General features: G+C 40.5%; 2 protein-coding genes across 2 annotated transcripts in view; both read left to right on the top strand.

Annotated features, from left to right (window-relative positions):
* The first annotated feature begins 1855 nt into the window (after positions 1 to 1855).
* Positions 1856 to 2815, top strand: LOC114025934 (olfactory receptor 13C7-like). The gene has a single exon (XM_027839469.1). The coding sequence runs from the start codon at positions 1856 to 1858 to the stop codon at positions 2813 to 2815; it is 960 nt and encodes a 319-aa protein (XP_027695270.1).
* Positions 2816 to 8970: 6155 nt separating this feature from the next.
* The window catches only part of LOC114025576 (TBC1 domain family member 2A-like), a 64118-nt gene continuing 54477 nt past the window's right edge, over positions 8971 to 18611 (top strand). The window contains exons 1-2 of the mRNA XM_027839059.1: positions 8971 to 9618; positions 13986 to 14133. Coding sequence (XP_027694860.1) covers positions 9223 to 9618; positions 13986 to 14133 — 544 coding nt within the window. The 5' untranslated portion in view covers positions 8971 to 9222. The remainder of the gene's footprint in view (positions 9619 to 13985; positions 14134 to 18611) is intronic.

Raw genomic sequence — 18611 nt, 5'->3', positions numbered from 1 at the left:
ATGTAAGGGTCAGGTTTGGATAAGTAGACTGCTAGAGTCATTAGTAACAAGGAATGGTTCAACACTTTAGAAATAATTATTTCCTAAGGGATCAAAAGTTGAGAGAGGAGAGAAGAAAGAGATTCCTGACATAGTTAAAGGCAATTAGACAAAAAGGAGTCAGAGAGAACCAGAAGTGGGTAGTGTCACAGGCATCTCTAGCATATGACACTGTTGACCACTCTCTCCTTGACATTCTTTTCCCTTTGCTTCTGACTGGGTTCTCTTCTGATTCTACCCCTATAAGATGACTTCTCCATCCTTATGATTAGTTGATCTTCCTCTTCCCATATGAAGAATATGAGTGCCCCTAAGACCTTGTCCTTGTACTTATTTTCTTTACCTATATTCTCATCTACTCCTATAGCTTCAATCACCATCTCTATATAGATGACTTTCAAATTTATATACCTAACCCCGATCTCTCTTTGAGTTCCAAACATGTAATTCCAAGTGTCTTTTAAACACCTGAATACCCTTCTAGCACCTCAAAATCAACATGTCCCAAATTCAGCCTTTTCATCTTCCCCAAAAAAATGCCTCTCTTCCTATCTTCTCTATTTATAATGATTACACCACTATCCTCACAGTTCTGTAGACTCAAAACCTCAGAATTATCCATAGCTCTTCCATCTCACTAATACCCAGAGTCACCAAATCCAGCTAATTCTCCCTCCATAATACCTTTCAAACCTGCTCCCTCATCACTTACTTTGCCACCACCATGCTTTATTCATCTTTCTTTCTCCAGCATCTTCCATCTCTAAACCATCCTTTCTATAAGCTTCCAAAATAACCATCCTTATATATAAGTCTGACCATGTCATTTCCCTGCTGGAAAATATTTAGTGGTTTTCTGTTACCTATAGGATAAAATACAAAAGTCCTTAGCTTGGCATTTAAGACCCTACATAATGCAGATCCAATTTACCTTTCTAGTCCTGTTTCACTCCACTTTATCCTTCACATAATCTGCATTTCACCCATATTTTTCCTCACCCTGTCCCAACACGAAACATTTATAGAGATCATCCCCTATTCCTTAAATTTTCTCCCTCCACATCTCTATCTACTTGAAATCCTTGTCTTCTTCAAGTTTCAACTCAAGTACCACATCCTCTGTGAAAATCTAGAGTACACCACCCCCAACTAAAATTAATCTTACTATCTTCAAATTTTCTTTGCTTTGATCTCTCCTTGTCTTTATTACATTCCACTTCACATGATATTGGTCTGCATATTGGTTGTATATTATTTGTATATTTTGGCATTTGTTAGATTCTTGTGGGAAAGGACTGGGTTGTGAATTCCAAATTGAGAATTCATTCACTCCTCATGTCTACCTTACAGAATATCTTCCTACAAAGCTCAGCTCAAGTGCCACTATCTTATCCTGATCCTCAAGTTGCTCCCCAAGTAACTTTGGATTCCTTATATATTCATAGGCATATACATATATATAAGAATATATATGTGTATATATATATATATGTAAAATCTGCTTATCTGGGCTTATGCTGTTTTCTCCTAATAGAATGTATGTTCCTTGATAGGCACTATTTCATCTTTGGTTTTGTATCCTCAGCACCTAGCACTGTTCCTGGAACAAAGTAGGCATTTAATAAATGTCAATTGAATGAATGAGCTATTTTTCTGTTATCTATTGGCTTTATACTTTAAAAAGTTAGGGAAAACGGTAAATATAGACCCAGAAACTTCAACCTTCATCCAATTATAAAACAGTGGTGATACTGTAATTTTTAAAGAATGATATGCTTTGTGTTCTGAATTCTTGCAGGTGACAAACAGGAAATAAATGGAAGGAGTGAATCACAGCACCTATGTTACAAGATTTGTTCTCCTAGGACTTTCTGCCCATCCAAAGCTAGAGAAAAGTTTCTTTGTGCTAATCTTAGTTATGTACTTGGTAATCCTTCTGGGCAATGGTATCCTCATCGTGGTAACTATCTATGACACCCACCTCCACACACCCATGTACTTCTTCCTTGGCAACCTCTCCTTCCTGGACGTTTGCTACACATCCTCTTCTGTCCCTCTAATTCTAGACAGTTTCCTCACCCCACAGAAAACCATTTCCTTCTCTGGCTGTACAGTGCAAATGTTTCTGTCCTTTGCTATGGGAGCAACTGAGTGCGTCCTCCTGAGCATGATGGCATTTGACCGCTATGTGGCTATCTGCAACCCCCTGAGATATCCCATCATCATGAGCAAGGCTGCCTATGTGCCAATGGCAATGGGATCTTGGATAGCAGGAGCTGTCAACTCAGTTGTGCAGACATCTCTTGCAATGCAATTGCCTTTTTGTGGGGACAATGTCATCAATCATTTCACTTGTGAAATTCTAGCTGTCCTCAAATTGGCCTGTGCAGATATCATAACCAATGTGATTAGCATGGTAGTGGCAAATATGATTTTTCTAGTTATGCCAGTTCTATTCATTTTTGTTTCCTATGTTTTCATTATTTCCACCATTCTCAGGATCCCTTCTTCAGAAGGAAAACGCAAAGCTTTCTCCACCTGCTCTGCCCACCTGACGGTGGTGATTATATTCTATGGGACCATCCTCTTCATGTACACAAAACCTAAGTCCAAAGATTCTTTTGGAGCAGATAAACAACAAATAGCAGACAAGCTCATCTCCCTGTTCTATGGTGTGGTTACTCCCATGCTCAATCCCTTGATCTACAGTCTGAGGAACAAGGATGTGAAAACAGCTGTGAAAAATATGTTAACTCAAAAGTTCTTCACTGAATGAATATCATCAGATCACCGAACAAGAGAACTAGAAAGAACGTTAGAGGTCAACTAGTCCAACACACATCACCCCACCATTGATTTTTTTTTTAACAGAGGAAGAAATGAACTTGGAATAAGGGTTAGGGCAAAGGCTTTGGCACCTTGCTCCAAATCACATCATAACCAATTTGTAACAGATTCTGAACTGGAACATTAAAGATGTTTAAAAACAAAAACAAGTTCCTTGCAAGTAAGAGTTGTCTCATTCGTTGCATTTGTATCCTCAGCATCTAGTATACTGCCTGGCACATAACAGGTACTTAGTAAAGACTTGTTAATTGATTGATTTATATCTGAGACTCCAAAAAGAAAGAATTTGATATATTATTTCCCAAAAAGTTTTTATTATGCCCAACTAGAACGTAAAATAATACCATCCTTTCAAAATCCTTTACCTAGGTCACAAGAATTAGTTATAACCCATAACAAGTAGCATTTGTGCAAAATATTTGGTAGCTAAAGAGTCACATAACATCTGATTGCAGATGTTAAGTTTATGTTATTTTTTAACTCTTCTTTAGAGTAAAAAATAGTATTTTTAAAAGGAATTCCCCTAGAATGATGTTCTCTAATCAGTCACTATCTTTTTCTAGGTCAGGGGTTGGGGAGCCTGTGGCTTTGAGGCCACATATGACCTTCTAGGTCCTTGGGTGCAGCCTTTTGACCGAGTCCAACTTTTACAGAACAAATCCTTTTATTATAAGGATCTGTTCTGTGAAGTTTGGATTCAGTCAAAGGGCTGCACTTGAGGACCTAGAGGGCCACATGTGGCCTCGAGGTCACAGGTTCCCCACCTCTGTTCTAGGTGTTCTTGAGAAACTGTTACCAAACTTTTTCATTTACTTCCTACTGATATTTAACTCTGAAATTTTCAACTCCTTTTATTCATTTCCCTGACCCACATCCTTATATGTTTATAGGGCTTTGGAAAATGAGAAAGCCAGCAATAAAAAAAAGAAGGGAAGAGAAAATAGAAAAGGAGTGGGGAAATTGCCTTTTATATCTCCTGATTCTATCTCTATTCAGACTAGACAGGAAAGCCATGAGGCAGAAAATAGAAAATAGAAAAGGGGAAAATGGAGAGTCTGGTGGACACAATGTGTGCTCTTCCTTTAAAAAAAAAAAAGCAAATTTATTGATGTATTTTGTATTCATATTACAAATACTTACTGATTACCCCCACACTTGTGTAACAAAGTAAAACAATTAATCAAAATTAAGAACACAGTGAGTTCATATGAAAATGCATGAAGCCTTCCACATCTGTCATATCAGAGTCACACTTGAATCTCTATTTAAAAAAACACTTTTTTTATTATTATTTTTAGGCAATTGGGGTTAAGTGACTTGCCCAGGGTCACACAACTAGTAAGTGTCAAATGTTTAGTCTGAGGCCGGATTTGAACTTAGGTCCTCCTGACTTCAGGGCTGGTGCTCCATTCACTGCGCCGCCTAGCTGCCCCAAAATACGCTTAGTTTGATGAACAGAAATATTTTTCTCTCTATTCCTCTCCTACCTCACTCTATGGGGAAGAAAAAAACAAATTATCCTAACAAACATACATAACGAAGCAAAATAAATTCCTTCATTGCCTGTATGCATGTGTGCGTGGGAGTAAAGAGGTTTCAGACTGCATACCAAACTGAAGGTCTATAAAGCTGCTGTGCTGACTTGACTGTTACATGCCTGTGAAATTTGGACAGTCTGTCAGCACCAGAAAATTGAACCATTCCCACTTGAATTATCTTAGGAAGATTCTGAAGATTACTTGGCAAGATAAGATATCAGACATTACTGCAGAGGGAACAACTCTGAGGGGCTGGCCACATATCCCAAATGCCAAACTCACACTTACCCAAAAGACTTTTATGGAGAACTCACACAAGCAAGCATTCCCATGATGGTCAGAAAAAGCTGTACATGGACACTCTTAAGGCCACTTTGAAGAACTTTGGTATCAACTGTGAAACATGTGAAATGCTGACACAGGATCTCCCAGCATGGCGTGCCTGCATCAAATAAGGTGCTATATTCTATGAGCAAAGCAGAATCATAGAAGCACAATGGAAACACGAGATGTGCAAATCTAGAGATATCTCCATCCCAAATGTTCCAATGAACTACTTGTGCCCAAACTGGGGTAGAGCCTTCCAAACTCACATTGGACTGTTAAGTCACTGCTGAACACACTGTACCCTAACCTCAATATGATGATGTCATTGGTCTTCTTTGAAATCAAAGGATGAACATGTGTGTATGTATGTATGTATATATGCATGTATGTATGTATGTGTGTATGTATGTATATCTGTCTCATCCTCCTAAAACTATCACCTTACTACCAGGTGGGAAAGTTTCATCATCAGTCTCCTGGAATCACAGGTGGTTATTGTATTAGTCATAGTTCTTACAACTTTCAAAAGCTATTTATCTTTACAGTGTTGTTGTTATTGTACAGTTTTGCTGGTTCTTTTCATTTAATTCTTTATCAGTTCACAGAAGTCTTCAAAATTATTTGTTTTATGACATTATGCTATAACATGAATTGTTCTGATTCTACTTACTTCACTCTGCATCAATTCATACAGGTCTTTCTATGTCTCCTTGAAATCATATTATTTCCTCAGTTCTTATGGTACATTAGTACCCCCATCACATTCACCTACCACAACTTGCTCAGTCATTCCTCAATTGATGGGCATTCAACTTTAGTTTCCAAATTTTTGCCACCATAAAAAGAGCTATGATAAATATTTCTGCATGTCTAGGGTGAAATTTAGCAAGAAGGTAAACTGAGGTAATTTTTTGCACAAGATAACATTTATTAACAGGGGCATGCTGCCTGTGAATAAATGAGTCAATTGGCTTGCCTCCATTTATGCCAAAGACCCTGACCTGATGGAAAGTTCCCCTTTTATAGGTTTTGGGGAGTACAGAACAAAGAACAGAACATGTGACATCACGGAATTAGGAATAATATAATGGGTTACAAAGCTGAGGTGCAGGAAACAACATGATTGATTAGAAATTTGGTAATGGAGACTAGCAACAATTCCCTCCTTCCTTCCCCATGACTAAGAAGTGCTCATTGCTCAGATCCACCTCCGAGATTACTGATAATGCCCCAGACTTCTGGACATCAAAGCAGAGATCCTCCAAGAATAGCTTTGTGGTGGATTTATTTCCTCAATGTCTGGCTCATAGCAGGAGCTTAATAAATTCTTGTTGATTGATTGATTGGCTACACAGGTGCAGTTCCAGATATGTCCACGAGGTGACAACAAAGGATATTATAAAAGTGTCTGTTTGAATTGACCAAATGATTCAGTCATTAAAACAAATTTTTTTTAATGAAAGATTATGCATGGCACTGTGGGGACTCTATTCCTCTCTTTGAGGAAAGTACAATCTGAATTCTCAGATAAGATAGGGACATGTGAAATAAGTGAATGATTAAATTGTATATTTTTGTCATGGTCAAACCAAGCATTTTTTCAAATTGACCATCTATTAAGTCCGAGACGTTGTCATGGGGAGTGTCATGGAGATACAAAAATATAAAACAAATACCTACATTCAAGGGACATACAACCAAGTTGCGGGGTTAAAATACAGAGAAGTAAAGGGGATTTAAATAGAATTTTTAGCACTGGAAGGGACGTTAAAGACTGGAGTTCTTCTGATCCAATCTCCTCCCTTTCCATGAAGAAAGTGAGAATCTGAAAAGGAAAGTGACTAATTCTATATCACACATGGTTAGAGGAAGAACAGATTCTAGACTCCAGGTCTGAACATGATCTGGAATTGTTAAGAAACTGGTTAACTGCTGGAGTTTCATATAGGTTAAAGACAGCACTATGAAATACTGTATTAGTTATTTTTGTTGCTGTTGTTCAGTCATTTCAGTCATGCCCAACTCTTCATGACCCCATTTGGGGTTTTCTCGGCAATATTAGTTATTACTGTATTTCTAATCCTTCTGTTACATGGTAAGCCCCTGAAGGGCAGGGAACCTGTCATTTTTCTTCTTTCCATCTCTAATACCTAATTTAGGACCTTACATTTAATCTACACTTTGTGTTGAAATGAACTGGGATCAGACTAGAAACATAGGTTGGTTATAAAGGACCTGGAATGCCAAACTAAGAAACTTAAACTTCACCCCTTAAACAGTGAGTAATCATTGAACAATTCTGGGCAGGGTAGAGACATGGTCAGACTTGTGTATTAGGAAGATTAGTCTAGCAGCTATGTGAGTGAATTGAAGCAGAAAGAGACCAGTTATAGACAGGAAGCTATTACAATCATCTAGCCAGGTAGTGGTCACAAAATAAATGTTTGTGTAGGGGAATTAGTGGACTGCAAACTCACTGAGACAACTGTGTGACATTTCAACATTTGAAGTATCTTCCAACTCAATCTTGGCAGTTATGAGGCCCAGTGAATAGAGTGCCAGGCCTGGAGTAAGGAAAACTTATCTTCCTGAGTTCAAATCGGGCCTCAGATATTTCCTAGATGTGTGACCCCCGGGGCAAAGTGATTAACCCTGTTTGCCTTTGTTTCCTCATCTGTAAAAATGAGCTGGAGAAGGAAATGGCAAACCACCGCAGCTTCTTTTCTAAGAAAACCCCAAATGGGGTCATAACTGAACAACTGAACAATCAATGCAAACACATTGCAACATCTCTATAATTTCTTAGTTTTCAAGAGTTACTGTGGTCAAAAAATTCATCAACCAAGCTGAATTTTACGGGATATGAATGTAAGTCTTGGGAGATAATAATGGCAGCTGTCATTACAAAGTGCTTTAGTGTATAAAATGTTTTTATATGTTATTTGAGTCTTCTAAAAAATTCGTGTTGAAATAGATACTTTTGAGACTCATTTCACAGATGAGGAAACGAGAGGTTAAGTGACTTGCACATAATCAAACACACCACTATTGTCAGAAATAAGATTTGAACCTAGGTTTTCCTGATTCCAAAAGTGGAACTTTCTTTATTCTTTCTACCACTGTAAACTCCTTGAGAAGTGATAAACCTCTCCAAACTTAGCTAGGCTGGTGCTCAGACAAATTTACCCGGGGGAAGGGGGGGTTCAATTAACCTGACAGCTTCCTTCAAATTGTGGAGAGGGATTGTTCAACTTGGCCACGGCAGGAAAAGAACTAGGAGCCTGCCCACCAAATTGCAAAGAAGCAGATTTCAGACTGATTTGATTTTCAGCTGCCTTTGATGTACTGTCTCCAACCCAATGTAAACTCTTCGAGGGGACGGCTTTTTTTTAATTTTATTTAGATTCTCACTTAGCATAGTACCCCGTAAAGGGCAAAAGCTTAATAAACGTTTTACCTAATCTGAGGTAAGGAAAAACTTCCTAACCACCACAGCCCTCCAAAGCGGAAGGTGGCTCCTTTGGGGCGGGTGGGCTGCCTGGCCCCCGCGGGGTCTTCGAGGGGATCCGTGTTCGGATACAGGCTGGATTAATCCTCCTCCCCTAGTCCTACGACCCCGCAAATTTGTGAAATGGGGCAGTGGTTTCTCAAAGTCGCGGCTGCAACAAGATTACGACACTCTCCTGGGCCAGCCGCAGCTCCCCCTTCTCAAGGGCCGGCCACGCCCGACCGGATTAAAGGCATGCACCTCCCCAGGTCAGTCACAAGGGAAGGAGCCGCAGGTGCCCACGTGGACTCCGGAATGTTCCCCACCGAGGAAGCCGCGGCCCTGCGGACGGGGCGTGGAAAGGGACAATATTCCTTTTCTACGTTTTGTGTTCCTTCCCTTTGCGAAAAAAGGTGCGGAGAATTCGGAGTGGGAGTTGGGGGGGAGGAAGGGAGGGAGGTAAAACCGGTAAGCACCGCCCCCAGAGGGGGCTGGAAGACAGTCTCGCTTCCCTACTTCAAGTCGGCTCCTATTGGAGGAGCCGCGCGCCAGCCGCGAAGATGGCGTGGCTGCCGGCCGGAAGAGGGCGTGGCCAGGCACGCCTGGGACAGGGGAGGGGTGGGTCCGGGCAGGTTGGAGGCGGAGCCTCGCGGGGGGCGCGGCAGTCGGTGGAGCCGCGGTCGGGGTGCGCTCAGGGTTGGGGGTGAGCTTGGTGGTCTCGCAGTTGCGGCGACGGGTCCGAGGCGTCCTTCTGCGGTCCCGCTCCGCCCTGGGCCCTGTCCATCTCAGGTCACCCCGAAGCCTCCCCCCGAGCGGCGGGTCTGCGCGGGACGCCCCAACCCCCTACCTATCGGGGAAGCCCCGCCTCCGCTCCGCTGCGAGCCCCGAGGGCTAGCGGTGAATGAAGCTTGGCTCCCCGGGCGGTTCTTGGGTTCCCCCCGGCCCAGGAAAGGAGGCTGCTCCCCCTGCTTCATTAACCCCGAGATGGAGGAGGAAACCCCGAGGGAGGAAACTCCCGGCGATACTCCCTCCGAACCTGCGAGCGGGGATGACCCCAGCCCCGCGGCCGAGAAAGGTGCGGCGTCCCCGGAGGGCTCGGAGGCTGAGCTGCCCAAGCCCGGAAAAGAAGCCAGGGGCCGGGCCGCCGAGAAGCTCTGCGGGTATTTGCTTAAATTCGGAGGCAAAGGACCCATCAAGGGCTGGAAATCCCGCTGGTTCTTCTACGACGAGAAAAAGTGCCACTTGTATTACTCCAGGACTGCCCAGGATGCTAACCCCCTGGGGAGTATCGACCTTTCCACTGCTACCCTTGATTGCAGAGTGGAAGCCGAGGAGGGCACTTTTGAGATCAAAACTCCAAGTCGAGTTTTTACCTTGAAGGTAAATAGAACTGTTTTTCCTTGCTATTAGCTTGCCTTCGAGTCCTGGGTAAAATTCCACATTCAGCTGTAAGCTGTATCACCCCTTTAATTCTAGTGCCTTCCCTCTGTTGTTTACTTAGAATGTATACCTTATATGGCTTGTTTGTACCTCAATCCATAAACATTTATTAAGCGCCTACTATGAACGTAGTGGTTTGCGCGTTGTCTCCCCCATTAGACTGGGCTCCTTGGGAACTGGGGCTCTCTTTTACAGCTTTCTTTGTATCCACGGCTGTTAGCTACGGGTTTGGCACTTGGTACTTAATAACCGTTTATTGACTGATCTTGGATGTTCTGTAAAATTTGGCCTTGGGCATATGATAAAATCCGTGTCGTAGGTCAAACTTTTTACTTTTTTGAAAGGTTTGTTAACTAGAAGACTGTGCCTTTCTCTTTCTAATTAAAAGTGAGATCTTGTGGAGAAAAGGGATGGAGGTTTTTTAATCTTATCAGAAATTGGGATTCTAGTTCTTTTCTGTCTTCCTGCATTTTGTCCCTCTAGGAATGGGTGCTTCCTCTTGAGAGCCTGTGGGGAACCAAAGCTTGTTAGAGCCTTAGATTTCTTTGACTGATGGTTGTCACCGTATTTGATGTTGATTGCTTTTTCTAAACCTTCTCTGCTGCTGTTGTTTAATTTGCATAATGTCCTTCCTGGGAATAATCTGAGGAATAGTCATAGAAAGTTTGACCTACTAGGGTAGGGTGTGGTGCCTTAGGCTAAAGTGTTCAAAACTGTCATACTGAGTAAGAGGAGGCACAGATTACCTAGAACTAGGACACTAAGCACCCTCTTTAGATTGATTATTAAGTGGTACTTCAGAGTAAAGAAGTCTTGGTAACTCACATTTGTAGAGGCATTAAGGTGTACAAAGTATCCTGTGAGATGGTAGTACAAACTATAATTATTCAATAAAAATTTTTATGAGTACTTCTTCCACATATAACTTCTGTACGTTGTAATAATATTATAATATCACTATAATAATAATCTTCAAAGAGTGGCAAGGGGTGAACAATTCAGCTCCCTATTGTCAACCTTGTGATAAACCTTTTAGAAACTTATCTGGGCTGCTTCTCGGACAACAAACTTTCAGTCTGCCCCTATGCCCTGAATTCAAAGTCTTTACAGTTTGGTTTAGTACATAGCAAAGCTTGGGCTTCATTGGCTTAGCTTTCAAGAATGCTGGTTCAAGTTTAATGCTGATGTCTTCCTTACATTGATTATCTCAATTTACCCTATATATTTCTTGTTTGTACATAGTTATTTACATGATACCTTAGACAGGGACTGTTTTGTCTCTCTATCTCCATCTCCAGTAGAAGATGCATGACCGATACATAATAGGTGCTTATTAAGTGATTATTGACTGGCTCACTGGCTCACTGGCATACAATGATGAGACATCAGAGTAGGATCTCAAAAATATCATCTGAATATTATAGATAAAGCTCAGATTGTGTCTTTCCTAGAAAATGATGGAGTTTGAACCTAGGTCTTTTGATTATAGACAGTGCTGAGAATCACAATATCCAGGACTCTACTGTCCAGAATGGTAGTTCCACTGTGAACCCTGGTCATGGGATCATAAATTTAGAACTGAAAGAGACCTTAGAAGTTATCTAGTGTAGTCTAAACTCTCTCATTTTACAGAGGAGAAACCAAGGGTCAGAGTTAAATAATTTGCAAAAGGTCTCAACACCAGAGTGAGTTTCTGATCCCAGGTCTTTTGACAAGAGTAAATCCAACATTCTTTCTACTTTATCCATACTGCCTTGTGCTCAGTTCTGGGTACAATACTTCAGCAATCAATTAAACAAACATTTAAATACCAGGCTATGTTCAAGGCCCGGGACTGACTATATAATTTCCCCAGTCAAAAACCTTTCATGGTTTTCCATTTTCTATAGGATGAAATACAAAATTCTTGGCCTGGCATTTAAGGCCCTCTACGTTATAACTCTCATCCACTTTTCCAGCCTCATTTTATGCTACTCCCCATCACAAAACTTATACTCCATTTAAACTGGAGTGGAAAGACTACTTCTTCTGGAAATAGAGAACATGGGCTCAAATCCCACCTCTCAGACATTTTCTGCTTGTATGACCTTGAGCATGTCACTGAAGTTCTCTGGCCCTCAGTTTCCTCCTCTCTTAAATGAAGGCATTGGACTAGATTGCCCCAGATTTCCTTCCAGCTCGAGATCTGTGATCCTGTACTCATTCCTTCACTAACACAAACCAGTCCCCATGCACTTCTTCCTTAACTCTGCTTCTTAGGTTCATTATTTTTTTTTTTCTCAAGGAGGCAATTGGGGTTGAGTGACTTGCCCAGGATCACACAGCTAGTAAGTGTCAAGTGTCTGGTCCGAGCCCGGATTTAAACTCAGGTCCTCCTGACTCCTCTGTCCACTGTGCCACCTAGCTGCCCCCATTATCTTCTTTCAAGGTTCCACTTGGATGCCAACTCCTCTGTAAAGCCTTCGATATCCCTCCCCATCTCCACCCCCCGCAAAAGACTTATGAATGCTTTTTTCCACTTTCCATTGTATTGATGGAATAAATCCTAATAAAGCTGCCCCCAGCCCCAGTATTCTGACTTCCTTATGGGCCTCACTGAACAACAGGCATGGCCTGATGTAACCACACAGTCTAGCTTTAACCACACCACAGGTCCCCAGATTCAATCATAGGCCCCACTGAACAGCAGGCCCACTGCCCCTACCTAGCCACTGGCCCCCCTCAATATCCTAACTTCCTCATCTATGCCTCACTGCTCACTAGAACAACAGGTGTGTCCATGTGATGGGATCTCAGCTGCTGTCTCTAGTTAGCCACTGCCCCCATACCCATTCCCTGTATTTCCCATAGAAACAGCAGGTGTGTCCATGAACTCGACCACAACCATGTCATCTAATCTCAGACAGGACCCCAGTAGTCAGCTAATCAGAAAGCAGCACCACCAGTATGCCAGAGCAGGATGTGTTCCCCAAAACAATAGAAGAGACTTTCCCCAAATAGGCACCTGTGCAGTAATAGCAAAAGCTGTCCTTTAGGTGAACTTATAATGTAGAGAGGCTTATTATAATATCATTATCATATGTTAATGCCCCCCAGTGGGTTTTTCCTCTATGCATTGTGGGTAATCAAGTGTGTAGTTCCACTGAGGCTGGGACCCCTCCCCCATTACTTAATCACTTAACAAACCCCTCCTACCATTTTAATATTCATCATTTCTATTGTGTCATCAGCATCATTACACTATAAATTTGCCTGTGTTGTCTTACTAAGTTGCGGGTTCCTCTTGGAACTGAACCCGTTGGAGGTTTCATTCCCAATAAATGCCTGTACTTGTTTTGGAGGTGGTCTGACTGAATTCTTTGAGACAGTCCCACCACAGCAACCTCAACAATATGAAATCTATTGGTGAACATGTTGTCTCCTTCCAGTAGAATGTAATCTCAGGATGACAGAGACTGTTTGGTTTTGTTCTTTGTGCTACTAGTGTCAACCTAGCAGAGTGCCAGGATATGGGGAAGGAAAAGGGAAAGGGGAGGAATGCACACATACTATCTTGTAGTTACATAGCTTGGACTCTGTGCCCCATCCTCAGCTTCAGAGCATGTGACATTTCAGAACTTTATGTCTTACATTGACAAAGAAAAGCCATCACTTAACCAGTCAATTTTATAAGGACTATCTGAACTAAAAAGATTTGATATGTAAGTAATGTTTATATCTGAATCTTAAATTCTGTGAAAGAGAAAGTTTTCCATTCCTGGTAATTCTTGCATATTTTGTGTATCTCCCCAATTTCTTTTTTTGGGGGGCTGGCAGGGGCTGAAGCAATTGGGGTTAAGAAGTGACTTGCCCAGGGTCACCCAACTAGTAAATGGAAAGTATCTAAGGCCAGATTTGAACTCAGGTCCTCCTGACTCCAGGGCCAGTGCTCTATCTACTGCACCACCTACCTGCCTCTCCCTACTCTTTTTAAACATAAAATGTTAGTTCTGGCAATTCTTCAGTTGACTGGAATCTAAGCAGAAACCCTCCATTTCATACCTGTGTGACCTTGGGCAGGTCATTTAACTTTCTGGGCTTCAGTTTCTTTGTCTGTTAAAGGCTGGGATTGAACCAGCTATTCTCTGAGGTCCCTTCCAACTCCACCCCTATGATTTTTATGTTGGAATTTGAGCTATCCTGAAAAAAGGTAGTTACCATACCTTTCTCCCTTTCTTACTCCTTCCTTTAAAAAATGTAGAGATAAAACAAGAACCAACTTGCTTTACAGGAATCAAGTATTAAATCTAATTTTTGTGACTTCTTAGGCTGTCAACAAACAAACCATGATGTACTGGTTGCAGCAGCTTCAGTGGAAGCGTTGGGAGTATAACAACAGTCAGCCTGGAATCCTGGTCTCAGGGGTCACTGATGAAGCTTTGCCTGGAAATGCCTCTCCCCTGCACATCACACTAGGTATCAAAAGATAATTTTCCTTCTGTTGTGAGCCCTTGTCTTTTTACTACATTCTGCAGTTGTACTCTTTAATTGTGTTGTCGTTATGAAAATACTAGGAATTAGGAGAACTCTTGGCAGAAGAAACAGTGCCTACATTTTAAATCAAGTCAAGTCAACAAGCATTTGTTAGGTTTCTACTATAGCACTGGGATTACAAAAAAAAAAAGCAAACATAGCCCCTGCCTTCAAGGAGCTTACATTCTAATGGGAGAGACAACATGCAAATAACTATGTACAAACAAGATACATATAGGATAAATTGGAGACAGTCTAAGAGGGAAGACACTAGCATTAAGGGAAACTAGGAAAGGCTTCTTTCAGAAGGGACAATTTTAGCTGAAACTTGAAGGAAGCCAGGAGGCAGAAGTGAGGAAGGAAGGTGTATCAGACACGGAGACAGCCGTTGAAATTGTACAGAGTCCAGAGAATGAATGTCTTGTGCAAGGAGCAGCAAGGAGGTCAATTTCACCAGCTCATAATCCAATCTAATAAATGTGTATTAGTTGCCTACTATATGATAGGCACTGTGCTATACTCTACAGTTAATAAAAAGATAGTCTCTGTCCTCAAGGGGAGTATAATCTAATGGGAAGGAGAAAACAGAAAAGGAAGCAGGAAGGGGAAGAAGGAGATTTAGGGATCTCTTATTTTATGGAAAGCAGTAAGTAGATTCAGAGTGGTGTGAGTATCAAGTCCATAGCGAAGTCTGAGGGCTGAGAGGTAGTATCAATCAAGGCTTGAGTTAGCAGTGTGGTGATGAGATTAGAGGAGATGCTCTTAACATAGGAGGGGCATCTTGCTGAAACCAGGCAGAGTAGTAGAGGCAAGATGGCAGAACTCATAATAAACATGTAAATTGTATGAAGACTGGAAAGATAGGAAGGGGGCCAGGTTATGAAAGGCTTTAAAAGTCAAACAGAAGATTTATATTTGATCCTGGAGCTAATAGGGAGTCACTAAAGTTTATTGAATTAGAAGGTGGTAGCATATCACTTTAGCAGCTGAGTAGAGGGTGGATTGGTGTGGGGGGGAGGCTTGAGGCAGAGAAAACAATCAGAGGGCTATTGCAGTAGTCCAGCTGTGAGATGGAGCATCAGAGGAGAGAAGAGGCCTTATGTGAGAGATGCTACAAAGGTAGAATCAATGGGCCTTACTACTGAAGTCATCCTCTAAGTTGGTGAGAGGACATCCCCTTCCAATATGCAACAGGTTTATTAGAAAGGATAGCATCTTATCATACTCTTTGTAGAATGTGGTACATTCCGCAACAGAGCAAAGCTAACTGGCATTTATTTATAAGGACCAGCCTATGACCTTGGCATCTTTACCACCGTATTCTAGACTATTAAGAGTTTATGGATTAGAAAGGGGAAAGAAAGCATTGTTATTAACTGTTGGAGTGACAAAGTCATAGTTCCCTATATAATATTATCTTGACACTGTCAGTTTGCCCCTTGACCCATTGCTGTGTATTTAATTTTATCTTTCTGAGCTTTATAGCCATCTAGAATTAGTTGTGATTTTTCTCATTAATAAAATTGTATCTCTTTAACTCACTAGTTTGAGGCCCATCCCAGTTCATGAAATATTAGTTATTTAATGAAATGAAGGAAGTCTCAAGTCAACAAATATTTATCAAGCATTTACAATGTGCCAGACAGTGTGCTAAGCTCTGGGGAATACAAAGAAAGGCAGAAACTTATCCCTCCCTTTAAGGAGCTCACAGTATAACAGAGGAGCTCAAAATCTAATGTAGAATCATCCTTTCCCAATAGTAATTACTTTTAATTATATGTAATGAAATAATATTAAAATTACTTCATGTATGCAATTCATTAATGAATGACAATATCAATAAACATAGACATATTTAACTACCTAGAGTATTTTGACTATATTCAATGTCACATCTCATAACTTCTTAGACTCTCGGTATTACAGTAGTTGACCACTCTTCACTTATCTGGAAACTCAAGTCTTACTCCAGTTCAATCCAGATACTGATGAAAGTCTCTTAAAAATCTTTTTCAATATTTCTGTTTAATATTAGTCATTTCTTTGTCTTTTCTTCATTAATCACAGTCTTTCCAAAGTACATTGTACCTGCCAGTTCTTCAGATATTCTTCCTAGGATTCACTTCATAAAATTTCTATAAAACATGTCACAATGGGTGTTTCACATCATCTTCCTCTACATTCTTCACAGATTCCTCATAGATCATAGGTCAGAAATAAAACACACACCAATTGCCAGTAGAAACATCCCCCTTGCTTCTGTACTTTTAAAGAGACTTTTAATCTCCATAGCCTCTGAGAAATAGGTATCAGAAACAAGAGTTACACTAACAAATCTCTTATTATATACATATGGTTTTTTTAAATTTCCCTTAGCAAAAATAGAACATCTTCACTTATTCTATCTTCTTTTCTGGCCTATTACTTTTAAGTTGCCTATCATAAACCCAACAAAGAAGCCCTCCACAGTTTAACACAGAAGCTGGAAAAATTTTCTCACATCTATGTGAGAGTAAATCCCTTCTCCATGGTTCTTACATTCTTAGTTCTTACAAGAAGTATAGGAACCCTCCTAAGGGAAAAAGATATTCCAGCTCTAACAACAGAATGATACTGGACATATTATTTGTACCATGAAAGAGAATGTTCAGATAACAACATGTTATACTTATATACCTTTTTAAAATTGAGAGCCTCAGAAAGATGTACAACTTATTTCAATAGCAATAATCATGTACTTTTTATGCAAAGGGAAATTAAAATACAAAGAAATATAAATACCTTGTCCACAGTCATATAGTAAGCTAGTACAAAAGAGTTCTCAAACCCAAGTCAGTTTAAAAGCTTTTTAAGCCTTTAATTTAAGCCTATAATTAATATATTATATTTATATATGGATTTATTTTCAAAATGATTTATATATATTATCTCATTTGATACCCATAGTGTCTTTGTGAAATAGGTGAGCAAATGTTACCTCTATTTTGTAGCTAGGAAAGAGTCCAGTGCCTTAACTTTTCTAAGCCTAAGCAGATACAGCTGGAAGTACTTGATCTACCACTGGCACATAAGTCTAGGTTTTCTGACTTGACAGGCAGTACTTCTTCTAATGTGTCCACTCCTCTCATGTGGGGTTTCTACCCATGGTACAGAGTCTAGCTGCTTGATACCTGAGATGTCTGTCATATGCAAAGATGATGATGCTGCCCCATCATCAGTTGCTTTGAAGTAGCCCTGGTGAATTTGTGGTGACCTGTTTGTTCTCTCTTCCTAAACCCTTTGTGATGAAAAGTAAACATTAGTGAGATAAAAGAAGTAGCTGGGGTTAGAGGTTCAGAGTGTGGCACTGCAGCAGAGCAAAGCCAAGTGGCATTTCTAAGGACCAACCTTCTATGAAATCACTGTCAGCTTCTAATGTCCTTGAGCTGCATACATATTTGTATTTGTGCACCTTAATTCGACTCAAGGATCTTCTTACACATACGCAGGTTGACTGCATTTCCATTTGTGTAGCTCCTGCCTGCATCTCCCCCTTCGCTCAGCTAGATCGCTTAGTTGCTATGCCCAACCTCAACCTAGTACGTGCTCCGGGCTATTTCTGATGCTCACAGCAGCAGTCTTTTGGCAGCTTTTCACTGTTGCCATAAGGCCACAGTGTAATGGCATACAAATGAAAATGCTTTACAAGTTTTCACAGTTTTCAATAAATGCTGAAAACTAATTAGGGCCTCCTGACCTCAAGTGGAAAGATAAAAGAAACCTGCAAGGAAGTGTATCACCCTTTGTCTGAATTTAATTTGAAATAGGTTTTTAAAAAAACCACTTTCATGACCTTTATACAACTACTGGAAAAATGTATATGCAGTTAAACTCTTAAAACTATTTCCTGTTATGACTAAATCCAACTCACTTGAAAATTAGAAGAGAAAACTTTGTAGCTGTGTAGTATTAAATTGGTATTTAGAGCAAAAAGTCATCTAATTTTTTTGTTGGAAATCTTTCTGAAGTTTTAAATCCCTAGAGACTCATTAATAAAGATCCTTTTTACTAAAATGTCTCCCTTCCCCCATTTCCTTAACTGCCTTCTGTCCTATATTTCCAAACCTGGTTTCATTGATGTTTGCATAATGAGTTGGAGCAATTTCAGCTGATTAGAATCAGACTGGTGACAACAAGAAATCCTTGAGATAACTGAATTCCTATGTGACTTGTACTGGAAACTGACTAACCAGAAGAATCAGAATATTCTTAGTTTTCCCACTCCTTTTTCTACTTTGTTTTAACCCATACCCTTAATTTTATGTGGTATTTTACTTAGAACATCCTCATATAATTGATGTTCTATTATACAATCTCTGCACAGTATAAAGAGAGCCTATACTCTATGTTGCTTTGTCTCTTTAAGCCTGTTCATAATTATA

This window comes from Vombatus ursinus, unplaced genomic scaffold (genome assembly GCF_900497805.2).
Source record: "Vombatus ursinus unplaced genomic scaffold, bare-nosed wombat genome assembly UNPS02014832.1, whole genome shotgun sequence".
NCBI classification, from domain to species: Eukaryota; Metazoa; Chordata; class Mammalia; order Diprotodontia; family Vombatidae; genus Vombatus; species Vombatus ursinus.
This window is presented reverse-complemented; position numbering and strand designations above follow the sequence as displayed.